Raw genomic sequence first — 15,225 nt, 5'->3', positions numbered from 1 at the left:
CACATCCCTGCAGCCCTGGGGAGAAGGGGCTGATTGATATAGACAGGGTCAGGATGTCCCAGGGAATTACAAAGCAGAAAGAGAGAGAGACAGGGAGGGAGAGAGAGAGGGGGAAGGGAGAGAGGGACAGAGAAGGGAAGGGAGGGATGAAGGGAGAGCGGGAGAGAGGGTGAGGGGGAGAGGGGGTGAATGAGGGACAAAAAGAGAGAAAAAACTGCCTAAACCTGACCATGGTCTCCCACTCTGTCTTCTAGCCTCAGGACACAACTTCCAGGAGTGGAGGAGAGCAGCACAGAACTGAGGAGGGATATAGTGCAGGGAGGTTGGGAGGGAGGCTGCTGGGTTAGTGCCAATGGAGTGGCCTAGCTTAGCCCTGTTCGGAACCATAGGAATATAATCATAATTCTATCATGATTCTATTTCTATAATCGGAGGGCTACCACAGTTCTGATGCTCCTGGATGAGAGCTCCCCTACCGCAGGCTTGGCATGAGAGCTCCCTGTCCTCTCCCAGGAAGGAATGTTCCCTGACTATTCTTAGATGATAAATCACATCAGTTTCACGCTGCCAGTCAGAGGTGTTTGCCAGAGGAGCGTTTTAGCAGCCTGTCATCATCTAACGACCAGGAAAATGGTAGCATCCCAAATGGCACCCTATTCCCTATGTAATGCACTTCTTTTGACTAGGTCCAATGGGATTATGGTCAAAAGTAGTGCACTATATAGGGAATAGGGTGCCGTTTAGGACAGAGACTTGGAGTACACAGAACTGTAATAATGTTTAGAAAATATTTAGAGGATAATGGCTGCCAAATCATAAACCACAACACTTCAGACTTGGGGAAAATTCCCCACTGCAGCAATACATAGAGTACTTGCGTGTTTGGGTGTGAATCCATGTATCTGTGTGTGTATACATGTATCTCTGCACGCATGTGTGTGTCCATACATAGTGTGTGTGTGTGTGTGACTCACATGTGTTGTGATGCATTGGGGAACATCTCTGAGTACTGTGGGGCTGAGTCCTCCGGGCCATGGGGGGCAGCGTGGCTGATGACCATCATCACTGGCCGGTGAGGGTAAACCTTCTTGGACATACGGAAGAAGTTGATACTGTCGTTGGTGATAAGGTCCGTGAAATAGTCCTGCAAAGGGGAAAAACATAGTATTATCTTTAATACTCATTGTGTGGACAAAATGGTTTGTATTGTACAGGTTAGGCCACAATGGGCGGTTTCCCATACTCTAGGCTTTAGTCCTGGACTTCAGAGCATGTTTAAATGGAGATTATCCATAGAAGGTGCTTCATAGTCTAGGAATTGGCATAATCTGCTTCCGGGAAGCCAGCCCCAAAAGTTCAAAGTCTCTTATTTTCCAATGTCATGGTCCTTTAACAACAGGTCAAAGTAACATGGCTGCTGTCTTGTACATGTTGTTTAATGCCTTTTTGTTTTTACCTATCCAGGGCTGTGTCCCAAAAGGCATCCTCTTCCCTAAATAGTGTGCTACTTTTGACCAGAGCAGGGCAGATCTGCACAGAAGAGGTCATATGAAAATTCCTCTTTCATATATAGAGAAACCACTATACTGCTCTCCTAATTCCTCCTAACTCAATCCAGTAGCAATCAACTGAGTTAGCAGCTGGCTGCTCGCCCGTGTGTGTTTGCAGTGTGTGTGTGCATGTGAGCTCTGCATGTGTGCGTGTGTGTGCAAGCGGCTGCCTCATGAGTGGTTCTGTGAGCCGGGGGGACAGTATTGCCTGTGACACCGGTGTTGACACTAACACTTGATGGTGAGAGGAGGTCAGTGCTCTCAGCCGGCACTGTGTTATGACAACACTGAAGTCTCCCCCTCTCTCACTCTCTCTCCCTCCCTCTCTCCCTCCCTCTCTCCCTCCCTCTCTCACTCCCTCTCTCACTCCCTCTCTCACTCCCTCTCTCGTCCTCTCGCTCTCTCTCCCTCTCTCGTCCTCTCGCTCTCTCTCCCTCTCTCGCTCTCTCTCCCTCTCTCGCTCTCTCTCCCTCTCTCGCTCTCTCTCCCTCTCTCTCCCTCTCTCGCTCTCTCTCCCTCTCTATCGAGAGGGAACGAACGTCAGCTGTGAACAGCTATGCGCAGCAGATCACCTGCTGGGTGTCTACCAAAGGTGGTGAACCGTTGGGAAACAGCACAATGTTCTGTGGTCAGATGCGATAGGACCTGACTTTGGTTATGATGTGTCTTCTCTCTAAGGCTGTTATCTAGAGGCAGAGACCTCGTCCTCCAAGGCTTCAGCAGAGCTGAATGTGGAAGAGATATTTAGCCACTCTTGGACAGAGTGCCTATTTTCGTTCATTACTTTGACAACATTAGCAGTGGTATGTCATGCCACTGACCCATTCATCCCATATGTCTAAAGCCAGAGAAACTCTAATCCATCTACTTGGAAGTTCACATCAGAGTGTTCACCACCTTCCCATCACTTTAACTAACCTAAGTCTGCACCCTGCGTCCCAAATGACACCTTATCCCCTATATCGTGCACAATTTTTGTGTCCTATGGCCCCTGGTCAAAAGTAGTGCACTATATAGGGAATAAGGTGTCATTTGGGACTGCTGGAGGGTAACTCAGGTCAGAGTCACAGTGGTTTGGAGGAGAGTAGGTCGGTAATACCATGGTAATGCCATGTGCGTGCAATCTACCAGCCTCTCCCTCCCTTAGAGCCAGTAAGTAATTAAAGTCAGCTATAAAACCATTAATAGCTCCAAGATGAATCACGTTAAATCTGATTTATACCATTTCAGGGAAATCCGGCTAACCCTGGGTTCACTTTGACCTGGCAGGGCTCCTGGCAGGGCTGAGCAGAAGTAGTGTGCAATGGTGCCATGCTAACGTGCCACTGTGCCACAGGTTAAAGCAATGCTTAGCTAATAGTTATGGCAAAAAAACATTCCCATGAAGACTACAGCTCTCTTAACAATTTCTTTAGAAAGTTCAGCTTGAAGGGATGCTGAATGGGGCAGTCAGCCTGTCATGGAGTGAGAGGCAAGCTTGAAAAAACTTGAGAAGCGGAGGGGGGGAGTGAAATCCTTGGGCATGTGTATCACATCCTTAGTCCCAACTCAGAGCTTTAAAAATTGAGACAGTTTTTGGTAGTGAAGTCATGATTGGGCCAATGCATAGTCGAATCAACAGAATTTGACGATGCATTGGCATTGCCCTTGTATGTGAACTGTACACATAGAGAGATGTTCCCTGAACTTCTCACCCTCTATTGACCCTCTACTGCCCACTGTGACTGGTGACTCCCCAGTGAACTGTACATAGGAGGACTGCCATCACCATCACTGTCACTGTCCACAAGTCTACATAATGGGATCTGGCTAGTGTGTGTGTCTGTGTGTGTGTGTGTGTGTGTGTGTGTCTGTATGTGTGTATGCGTGCTTGCCTGTATGTGTGTGTCCACTGCCCACTGCAGTGGTTTTAATTTATAGGGTCCTCTTGGGTCTGAAACCACAACGTGCTCGTCTACTCGTCTCCCAATCTCATAAACACCTCAGCCTCAACTCGTGGGTAACTTTACACCTCCGTCTAACTCAACAAGACAAGCCATTTGACGTCTGAGTACCATGCCAAGCATTTATTTACCCATCCTTCAGACAGGCACTAAAACACCCTGGTCAACATGAACCCAAACCATGAATTCCTCATGCCCTTAGGACTACGTTAGCTGGCAGGATGTTGAAACAGAGCAGGTGTGCATCCCAAATGGCACCCAATCCCTATGTAGAGCACTACTTTTGACCAGGGTCCATAGGGCTCTATATAGGGAATAGGGTGCCATTTGAGTTGCACCCCAGCTCTGGGAAAGACTGACAGCTTTTACCAATACTCAGAGAGAGATGGGCGAGAGGGGCGCCCTCCTGATGCCATGCTGAAGCTCCAGGTGTGTGTGTGTGTGTGTGTGTGTGTGTGTGTGTGTGTGTGTGTGTGTGTGTGTGTGTGTGTGTGTGTGTGTGTGTGTGTGTTGAAGCCCCATCCCCTCCACAATCATGGAGTTACCCCTTCACTCCTAACCAGCGTCTGACACTGACATGACAAAATTATTCCCCTTCCTTTAGCCATCCAGAGACGTAGCATAGAGCAACTCCACAACACCCAGAGAGAGAGAGAGAGACAGAAAGAGAGCGAGATAGAGACAGAGAGAGAAAGAGATGGAGGGAAGCAAGAAAGATTAACAGAAGCAGACGAACTCCACAACCCCAGAAAGAGAGAGAAATATAGAGAACGATAGATAAAAACAAACAGAGAATGCGAGAGAGACAGAGAGACAAAGAGAGAGACAGAGAGAGACAGAGACAGAGAGAGAGAGAGACAGAGACAGAGAGACAGAGAGAGAGAGAGAGAGACAGAGACAGAGAGAGAGACAGAGAGAGAGACAGAGACAGAGAGAGAGAGAGAGACAGAGACAGAGAGACAGAGAGAGACAGAGAGACAGAGAGACAGAGAGACAGAGAGACAGAGAGACAGAGAGACAGAGAGACAGAGAGACAGAGAGACAGAGAGACAGAGAGAGAGACAAAGAGAGACAAAGAGAGACAAAGAGAGACAAAGAGAGACAAAGAGAGACAGAGAGAGAGACAAAGAGAGACACAAAGAGAGACAAAGAGAGAGACAAAGAGAGACAAAGAGAGACAGAGAGAGAGAGAGTGAAAAAACAAAAGCAGGGTGGTAATTTCTAAGAGTACTGTAACTTCTAACCCCCTGGAGGCAGCCAGCGCGTCTGCTTTACAATCTTTAAACGTTGTGGCACGCCACAATAAAATAAAACTGTATCTCAGAGCAAACTCCTGAGACGCCACTTCAAATTATTCATTTCAACACTTCCCCTTTAATTTACCCAGGAATCCTAGCCTGACTAGGGCAAGCCAGAGACATAAACCAATAGGAACCCTGCAATTAGTAGGGAAAAGACCTTACATTCAATTACATTCAGTCGTAAAGGAAGAACAAATAAGTAATTGAGATTAATGGGGCATCTTTAAGGGCAGACAAGGCTTGGACGCACGCACACACACACACACACACAGGGAACATCACTAGCAGGCATGCAGACATACCTTGGCATACTCTGCGCCGTGCTTCTCCTTGTAACCGTTCCGACAGACGGTGTAATTATAAAAGCGGGAATTTTTTATCAGCCCCACCCATTCCCGCCACCCAGGAGGGATGTAGCTGCCATTGTACTCGTTCAGGTACTTCCCAAAGAAAGCTGCGATGGAACAGAGGAGAGAGGGAAAAGAGAGTTACAATTAGAACAACTTTAATGTAGAAATGTGTCTTTGGCTTCACGAAAAGAGGACGGGATGACAGGAGGATTATATATTGGCTCTGATTTATTGTCTGTAAGAACCTGTAAGAAATGTCTCAAAAGCTGATGATTCACGGGCAATTTTTGGAAGCTTGATGAGCAATGTTTCTCATAACAGAGTTGGGTAGTGAACTGACTTGATAAATATCAGCAATTTTTTCCCTGTTGTGTGACCTTTCTCTGACCCTAACGCCCCACAAACACCTCAGCCCCATGAATCATGTACCTGGAACTGTTTGTTGACTTTAGTGACAATGTGTTGCGTTTGTATGCCTCTAACTCTGTCCCTCTCTGTCCCTTTCTGTCCCCCGCTGTCCCTCGATCCTGTGTCTCTCTTCTCCTAACTAAACATCCCTCTATCTCTCCCCAGTAGAAGCCTCCTGGGCGCGAGGCCAGTCTACCCAGAGAGAGCTAATTGTAGACCAACATATCAGCTCCAAAACCACAGCCCTCTTCGCTCTGCAAGCCACAGGACCCCATTGAGCTGCCCAGCCCAGAGCCTGTACGCCTCCCGACCCGCCTGCCCGCCCAGCCATCACTCAGACACTAGCTGATGAGCCCCGACAGGAGCCTGGCACCCACACCATGTTTGCATTTCTCACAGCGGACAGACAGGCAGGGAGAGAGGGAGGGAGGGGAAGATCGGAAGATCGGGAGGGAGGGAGAGAGGAAGGCTGATATAGAGGGTGGGAGGGAGGCAGATAGAGAGGGAGGGAGGGAGGCTGATAGAGAGGGAGGGAGGTAGGGAGGGAGGCAGAGAGGGGGAGGTAGGGATGGAGGAAGAGAGGGACAGAGGGAGAGAGACAGAAACAGAGGGACGGTTCCCGTAAAAATGTGTGTTTGAATAACAGGGGTGAATGTCAGCAGCCTAACCGGGCATTTGGGGAGCTGGTGACTGACTGAACTCTGGCAGGGAGTGTGTGTGCCACTCTGTACGACCTTACCTGTCCTGTATCCTGTATTGTTGAGGTAGACGGCGAAGGAGCGTGGTTCGTGCTGGGCCTGCCAGGATGGCGAAGAACAGTTCTCGTTGTTGGTGTAGGTGTTGTGGTTGTGAACGTACTTCCCAGTCAGCATGGATGAACGCGACGGACAGCACATGGGCGTGGTTACAAAGGCATTGGTGAACGAGGTACCTCCATCTTCCATTATCTTACGAGTCTTATTCATCACCTGAAGAGAACCTAGAGGGGAGGAGTAGAGAGGAGAAGGGAGAAATGAGGACAGAACGACATTAAAAGATAATACACCAAGTTAAAGAAACAGTTATTCAGAAACATTTCTATGTGTCGCTGACACCAATCATGACAGACTGCAGTCTGCTATGGACTTAACAGTGACCCATTTAAGTCCATTCCAATTGACACAGTTCAGACAGTTCTGGACTGCTTGACTTTACACTGTTCAGTTTGTAGATCTTCATTCCTGAGTTTTTAAACTGCTGCTCAGTAGTGAGAGACAGTGTGGGAGATGGATTTTTGTCAGAGAGGAGGATTGCAACATTACATTTCCCTGTGGGGAAACATTGCAGTCAAACTATGATTAGAGCTTTTCACATGCCATCCTATTCTGTCAGAGTAAGAAGTCATCATAATCCATTACACTTACACTGTACACCGCTCCGCAAGGCCAGATGGCCCCTCTGTCTGTTTTCGCTTATGTTTTCAATGTAATATTTAATGTCAAAGACAGAGAGAGCGAGGTGAGGAGGTTCTCAGTCCCAGTGCAGTAGATAGCAGGGCCAACCATACACCCTGTAGATTACAACACTGATCCACAGAGCCCCTTATAGTGGTAGTGACCAATACAAGACAACCACTATAGCTCCAGACCTGCATAGGACAGACCGAGAGATGTACACTAGGAACCAAATGGAAGGAAACAGGCAGAAAGAGTGAAGGTCCTACCTGAATTTGTCCAATAAAAATGCTTGTTCTCATTTTCTGTTACAAAACGTTTTGCTACAGTGAGCACTAATGAATACAACCCAGATTCATACAGCTAAGGCAGCTCTTACAAAATACAGCTAACAGGACCACCACCAGACCTCCAGGGGGTCAGCATGACAGTCTTACCCAGCTCCGTGTCCTGATCATCGGTCATGATGAGGATGATGTTGGGCCTAATGTTCCTGCGGTCCCTCTGGATGCGTCCCCTCAGGCCTCCCTGGGCTCTGGTGGTGCTGAAGGCTGAACAGCCCTGGTCCCAACCCAGGGACAGGAGGCCCAGCCAGGCCACACACACCAGCAGCATGGTGTAGGGAAGGAGGAAACCCACTGGAGCTTTCACTTCTGAGGAGTCGTCGGAGGAGAGCGAGAGAGACAGAGAGACACAAAGGAGAAGAGGAGTTAGGAGAGATGGAGTACTGTTGACAACATGTAATTAAAGAGACAACGAGAGAGAGAGAGAGAGAGAGAGAGAGCAAGAATGAGAGTGAACGTGAGACAGTAAGATATACTGAGTGTACAAAATATTAGGAACACTTGTGAACCCCCTCCCCCCTTCTTGCCCTCAGAACAGCCTCAATTCGTCGGGGCATGGACTCTACAAGGTGTCGAAAGCGCTCCACAGGGATGCTGGCCCATGTTGACTCCAATTCTTCCCACAGTTGTGTCAAGTTGGCTGGATGTCCTTTGGGTGATGGACCATTCTTGATATGCACGGGAAACTGTTGAGCGTGAAAAACCCAGCAGCGTTGCAGTTCTTGACACACTCAAACTGGTGCGCCTGGCAGCTACTACCATACCCCGTTCAAAGGCACTTAAATATTTTGTCTTGCCCATTCACCCTCTGAATGGCACACATACACAATCCATGTCTCAATTGTCTTAAGGCTTAAAAATCCTTCTTTAACTTGTCACCTCCCCTTCAGCTACACTGATTGAAGTGGATTTAACAAGTGACATCAATAAGGGATCATAGTTTTCACTTGGATTCACCTGGTCAGTCTATATAATGGAAAGATCCGGTGTTTCTAATGTTTTGTAAACTCAGTGTAGATAGAAAGAATAAGAGTGAGATAAATAGAGGAAAAAGTGGTTTAGTACTGTCTTTTCAAAGCATTAGTAAAACAGTCTATTCTTTTTCCAGAATACAGTCAACAACCATCCCAGATTCACCGCTAGGACATTTAAACATATTTACTTCCCAGAAGTTATGTCCATCAGCTCACAAATCCTAACCCAACTCCACTATGCCTGTTTCCCAAAGGGCACCCTATTCCCTACGTAGTGCACTCCTTTAGACCAGAGCCCTATGGGAAGCAGTAGGGAATAGGGTGCCATTTGATATGCAGACTATATATCCTTCAACAAACAGACCTGAAGACCATCCTCAGTGAGCCACTCCAAACGTTGAAAAACCTTACTATGAATGCGTCCCTAATGGCACTCTATTCCTTATATAGTGTACTACTTTTGACTAGAGCCCTATGAGCCCTGGTCAAAAGTAGAGCACTATAAAGGGAATAAGGTACCATTTGGAACACAGCCTATAACAGTTCCAGCATGTGCTGTGTGTTGAGTGAAATATTCAACCCTTAAATAAAGATCAGCCCCTGAAACCTCAACCCAGCCTGAACCTGGACAAGAACACACAGAGAAACACAAACGACAGACACTGACCAATCTTCAGGCAACAATTAGGGAACTAAGAAGAGCTCACCTGAGTTGACGTCATCAGTGTTATAATATAATCTTGTTATTAACCCTTTCTTATTCCACTAGAAGACACATCCAGTGTAGAGGCCTGAATCTGCTTCTCTCCCTGTGTTGATCAACTCTACCACACATCAACTAACTCCAACTCTCCATCTCTGCCTCTCTCTCTCTCTGCACTGGACTGGACTGTGTAGCATTCAACTTAGATCACCACAGCAGAGCCACGCTATTGGCTGCTCACGCTCCAACGCCCTCCCACAGGCCCCACCCTGAACCAATCACAGCCCTCCCTCCCACCTGTCAGTCAACAGGCACCCCAAGCCCGTCAAGCGTGACAGGGGAGGCGGGTGGGTGGGGAATAGGGTGCCATTTGTGATGTCACTGTCGATCACAGTATAACTATAAATAACCACAGTATAAATAACCACTGGCTTATTGCCTCTCCTACATTTACCACGATCAGAAAGATGCCAATGAGTCTCTGAAGCTTTGGAAAGACGTTGATTTATGGTCCACTGGGGTTGATAGAATTTTACATCTGGTATTGACTGGGTATACAGTTTTATTCCACTCTTGATAACATTGTCAAGTCTATCAAATCAAATGTTATTTGTCACATGGTTCATAAACAACAGGTGTAGACTAACAGTGAAATGCTTCCTTACAGTCCCTTTCCAACAATGCAGAGAGAAAAATAGAAAAATAATAACACGAGGAATAAATAAATTGTATTGTCTGTTAATATGACCTAATAGACTGACTTTAAACTGGAGACATAACCTACTGTTGGGTTAAGAGTAAACTGTATGTGGAATGGTGAGTAAGTTAAAGTTGAAAACCTATCCTATATTTTCCCTTAATGCTGATCATGAAGGAAAACACGGAAAGATATTGATATGCAGCCCGTCATTCAGCCATCACTCCCTCTTGGCTCCCTAGTGCTAGGTTTGGAACTGGCCTTGGGCCTGTTTCCTGAAGTAGAGAGGCACATAGAGGCAGGGACAGAGGCAGGGACACCCAGTGGGGTTTTGGCCCAGAGAGGAGGGTCTCTCCATGGGGGAGGGCCAGGCTCAGGTGTGGTAGAGCCACCATTTTGTTCCAGCTCATTAGATCAGTATGGTGCCACTCAGCAAGATGGCTGTCCAGAAGGTCTCCTGTCACTGGGAGATGGAGCTGCTATTACAATGTCATGGTCATCATGGTCCACCTTCCTTCCTCACACCCTCAATCCAAGCTGCCGTGATGGCTGTATTACTCCTGGGATTGGACTTTACAGTAGTTTACCCACTGTTTTTGTAATCAACCCATCAATGTCTACCTTCTCCACCATTCCACAGACATTGTATCTTCTTTCCTTCATAATCAGCAATAAGTGAGATAAGGGAGGTTTTCAACTTCAACAATCTGACCACTGTGTTTCATCATAGCTAGCTAGCGTCTGTCGGTCCAAAATATACATCACTCATAGATCTGTCTGTCAAAACAGATGGTCACCAAATCATGATAGCCTAAATCTCTGTTTTTGGTTCCCTCTAAACATAATTTGTGTTAACTATGCCCTATTCCCTACATAGTGGACTACTTTCGACCAGTGCCATTTGGGATGTAACCTATATCTGCATAACTGTGTTGGTCATTGGTTTTCCATCTGTAACTCTGTGTTGTTGTTGTTTTTATCGCACTGCTTTGCTTTATCTTGGCCAGGTCACAGTTGTCAATGAGAACTTGTTCTCAACTGGCTTACCTGGGGCGGCAGGTAGCTTAGTGGTTAAGAGCGTTGTGCCAGTAAACGAAAGGTCGCTGGTTCTAATTCCCGAGCCGACTAGGTGAAAAATCTGTCGATGTGCCCTTGATCAAGGCACTTAACCCTAGTTGCTCTGGATAAGAGTGTTTGCTAAATGACTAAAATGTTAAATAAAGGTGAAATAAAAAATAAAGAATCTGCTTGTCTCCCCATAGAGATGTGTGGTGATAATAAGCAGCTCTCAGTATGCGTCCCAAATGGTACCCTATTCTTTATATCGGGCACTACTTTTGACCAGGGCCCATAGTGCGCTATGTAGAGAATAAGGTGCCATTTGGGATGCAAATCTCAGATGGAGCAGTAAGAGCTTTTTTGGAGAGTATTTCGGACAGGCAGTGTCCGGGACAGCCTGCCCAGTCATCCTCACAGCCCTGTACAAACACTGGCGCTGTTTAGACAGACCCTCAGCCCTCAGGCAGGGTTGGCAGGGGACACACACACACACACACACATACACGCAGGCGAAAACACAGACGTGTACATACACAACACACACCGGATGTTAGAAACACTGGATTACACACAGCCTTGCGGAAAAAAAACACTCTACTCACACACGCACGATGAAGCCCACTTAACTCCTTACACTGTCACTGGAAGACTCTAACCAACCCAACAAGAGGCTACACTCAATACTCAAAAGGTCCTGTCTAATGTTAGCACCCAACCCACATTCACACTTCGTCCCAAATCAAATGGCACCCTATTCCCTATGTAGTGCACTACTTTTGACCAGGGCCCATAGGCTGCCCCAGAGGGCTCTGGTCAAAGAAGTGCGCTATATAAGGACTAGGGTGTCATTTGGGATGCATCATCAATTAGCCACACCAATGATCCGTAGCAATGGTCTTTTCATGTGACTTCTTGAGGAATTAAGAAGCTGAGAGGCAGATAAGGAGTGTCATTGTGTGATATGCCACGCTAACAGCCCTGAATAGCCACATTCTCCTTACAACTGGAATTACAGCGCTAATACAATGCTATAAAACTTGATCATGGGATGGGGGAGCATATTGACGCTGTGCTGTGCTGAGGCAGCTGTCTTCAAAGACTGTGTCCCAAATGGCACCCTATTCCCTATAAAAAGCACTACTTTTGACCAGGACCCATAGGGCTGTGATCAAATGTAGTGCAGAGGATAGGGTGCCGTTTGGGACAGACAGGGGAGTTCCTTCTGTCACCTTCCTCTCCCTTTAACTCAACTAAATTGAACATGATTCACTGTTAAATTTGACCTGATTTGATTCACATTTCTACTGACTTTCTACCTTCAGAGAACATAGGTCAACTTCAGGGCAAATATGTTACGCACTCAGCTATTTCTAATACTCAAGTGAAGTTCCAACAATGATGCCCACTCATCTACGAGACCCCTAAACACACACACCTTGACCTTTAACCTCTGACAACCAGATTCAAACCCCTGACAGTCATGATGTCCTGACATTCCTGTGTTACCATGAGAGATGAGACAAAGAGAGAGTGCATGGGTAGCCTTGGGGTAGACCCAGGAACAATGGAGGCTCATAGCAGAGATAATTGACTACAGTACTTTCAGAAAGTACTCACATCCCTTGACTTTTTCCACATTTTGTTGTGTTACAGCCAGAATTTAAAATGGATTAAATAGTGATTTGTTTGTCACACAATACCCCCTAACGTCAAAGTGGAATTATGTTTTTAGAAATTGTTATTATTCAACCTCTTTGTTATGGCAAGCATAAATAAGTTCAGGAGTAAAAATGTGCTTAACAAGTCACATAATAAGTTGGATGGACTCACTCTGTATGCAATAATAATGTTTAACATGATTTTTAATGACTACCTCATCTCTGTACCCCACACAATTATCTTTAAGGTCCCTCAGTTGAGCAGTGAATTTCAAAGAGATTCAACCACAAAGACATGGGAGACTTTCCAATGCCTCTCAAAGAAGGGCACCTATTAGTAGATGGGTGAAAATACAAAAAGCTGACATTGAATATCCCTTTGAGCATGGTGAAGTTATTAATTACACTTTGGATGGTGTATCAATACACCCAGTCACAACAAAGATACAGGCGTCCTTCCTAACTCAGTTGCCGGAGAGGAAGGAAACCATTCAGGGATTTCACCACGAGGCCAATAGTGACTTTTGAACAGTTCGAGTTTAATGGCTGTGATAAGAGAAAACTGAGGATGGATCAACAACATTGTAGTTACTCTACAATACTAACCAAATTGGCAGAGTGAAAATAAGGAAGACTGTACAGAAAAAAAACAAGGCACTAAAGTAATACTGCAATTAACATTTTGTCCTGAATAAAAAGTGTTATGTTTGGGGCAAATCCAATACAACACATTACTGAGTACCCCTCTCCATATCTTCATGGATAGTGGTGTTATGAGTATGCTTGTAATCGTTAAGGACAGGTGAGTTTTTCAGGATAAAAAAGAAACTGAATGGAGCTAAGCACAGGCAAAATCCTAGAGGAAAACCTGGTTCAGTCTGCTTTCCAACAGACACTGGGAGATTAATTCACCTTTCAGCAGGACAATAACCTAAAACACAAGGCCAAGGGTATTGTGTGTGTAGATGGGTGAGGGAAAAAAATATATTTAATCCATTTTTAATTCAGGCTGTACCACAACAAAATGTGCAAAAGTCAAGGGGTATGAATACTTTCTGAAGTCACAGTATGCCCCAAATGCCACCCTATTCCCTATGCAGTGCACTACTTCTGACCAGAGCCCTATGTTAATAGGGTTCCATTTGGGATACACATAATGATAACCTTCAGGATGTGTTCAAACCTGAGGGAATAGTTTACTAGAATATTGTCATGTATTATTCTGTTATCTGGCATTACAAATGCTCTGCATATGGAAGGTATTTGGCATATTTCAGAAGAGTGATAGAAAGTCTCCAAATGTAAAGGAAATATGAGAATTCTTGATCAGAAGTCAAGAATTTCTCATAACTTTTTTTCTCTCTAAGAGCAGCATTGTTTTTCTTAACCTTTACCTTCAGACCAAACTGACACATTTAAAAAGGAATGACCTCTTGAGAAAGCTTAAGTGAACCCGACCAAAGCGAACTACAGACCAAAGACCCTCAACTTAGCAAGAGGGGCAAAAACATTTATCTTCCCCCCACAAACATCCCATGGTTCTATACATCTGTAGAAAACAAGAGGTCTTTTATGCCAGACCCAGAGTCTATGTCCCAAATGGCACCCTATATTACCTATTTAGTGCACTACTTTTGACCAGGGCCCGTAGGGAATAGGGTGCCATTTGGGACTCAACCTGACTTCTACAGAGTCATACTGTTTCTGCTTCCTAATTGTTTTGGAGGATTAGCTCCACTAATGAGCCTTTAAATTACTCATTACTCCTTTACTGTACTCATCAAGGGCTCAGCTGCAGTGGTAGAATATTGGGGACGGGCCCGTCGGCCAGGAGAAGAAAAGGGCCTGGGGGCGGGGGTTCAAAGTCGACCAAAACAAAAACGGCACTATGGAGTTTCAGTCAGTCCACAGCTGCCAGATGGAGTACGAAATGTGCAATTTTCAGATTAATGGCCATCAACACTGAGTTTGCGTCCCAAATGGCACCCTGTTCCCTTACATAGTGTACTACTTTTGACCTGAGCCCTATGAGAATAGGGTGCCGTTTAGGGTGCTAATTGGGAGACACCATGATAATCTTTACTTTCATGACTAATGTCTTATTCTTTCACCCCCGATATAAAACAACCCCTCCCTTCACTACTAACCATGCATTACAAGTAAAGCATTGCAGCTGTATAGGGAGCGAGAGACAGCTATGGTCTGTGTCCTGTAGCATACATTACACACTCCAGCAGCACGCAGAATGCTAACTATGCCATCAGGCCCTACTTCCTCCTCTCTTCTGCATTGAGGGAGAGAGAGGGGGGAGAAAGAGGGAAAGAGCGAGAATCAAAAAGAGAGAGGGAGAGAGAGGGGGGGGGGTTGAGGTGCTTTGAAATGGCCATTGTCCCTAACGAGCAGGCCTTTTATGAATGAGGGACTTACCTCAGGGTCCCAGTGACATCTGGTTTAGGTTTGACCCTTAGAACCTCTCCTCCAACAGAACTGTTCCTGTTCAGCAAGACAAGAAACAAAATGGATGGAGGGTTCTAGTTCCAGAAGGTTAAGGGGTTCTGATGATCGGGACAGTTGACTTTCAGGGGAAAGATGAGGATCTTTAAGGATCAATCAGTGTCTTGTTTCATGTCCCTCTTCCTCCTCTTTCCTCCATTGTTATATTTTCTTCATTGTTCAGTAATGACTGATAAATGCACAAGACAGTGCTGCCAAACAGAAGACTGAGCCAGATGCAATCCGTCTGCCATGTCGTGCGCTAGCGGTCTTGTATGTGTGTGTGAGTGTTGTGCGTTAGCTGTGGCTGTA

At 45.9% G+C, this 15,225-nt stretch overlaps 1 protein-coding gene across 3 annotated transcripts in view; it reads right to left on the bottom strand.

The window, feature by feature from the left end:
- sulf1 (sulfatase 1) overlaps positions 1-15,225 on the bottom strand; it is a gene marked incomplete at its 3' end in the record, with an annotated part of 69,010 nt that overhangs the window by 34,965 nt on the left and 18,820 nt on the right. For all 3 annotated transcript variants that reach the window (XM_084179011.1, XM_084179012.1, XM_084179013.1), the window contains exons 2-5: positions 7,423-7,638; positions 6,292-6,531; positions 5,097-5,248; positions 975-1,144 (exon numbers count right to left, since the gene is read on the bottom strand). In XM_084179011.1, the coding sequence (XP_084035137.1) occupies positions 975-1,144; positions 5,097-5,248; positions 6,292-6,531; positions 7,423-7,600 (740 nt within the window). In that variant the 5' untranslated portion in view covers positions 7,601-7,638. The remainder of the gene's footprint in view (positions 1-974; positions 1,145-5,096; positions 5,249-6,291; positions 6,532-7,422; positions 7,639-15,225) is intronic.

The sequence above is a fragment of the Coregonus lavaretus genome (genome assembly GCF_964263955.1).
Source record: "Coregonus lavaretus genome assembly, chromosome: 2".
Taxonomy (NCBI): domain Eukaryota; kingdom Metazoa; phylum Chordata; class Actinopteri; order Salmoniformes; family Salmonidae; genus Coregonus; species Coregonus lavaretus.
Note: the sequence above shows the minus strand (reverse complement) of the source record. Positions and strands in the feature narration are given on the sequence as shown.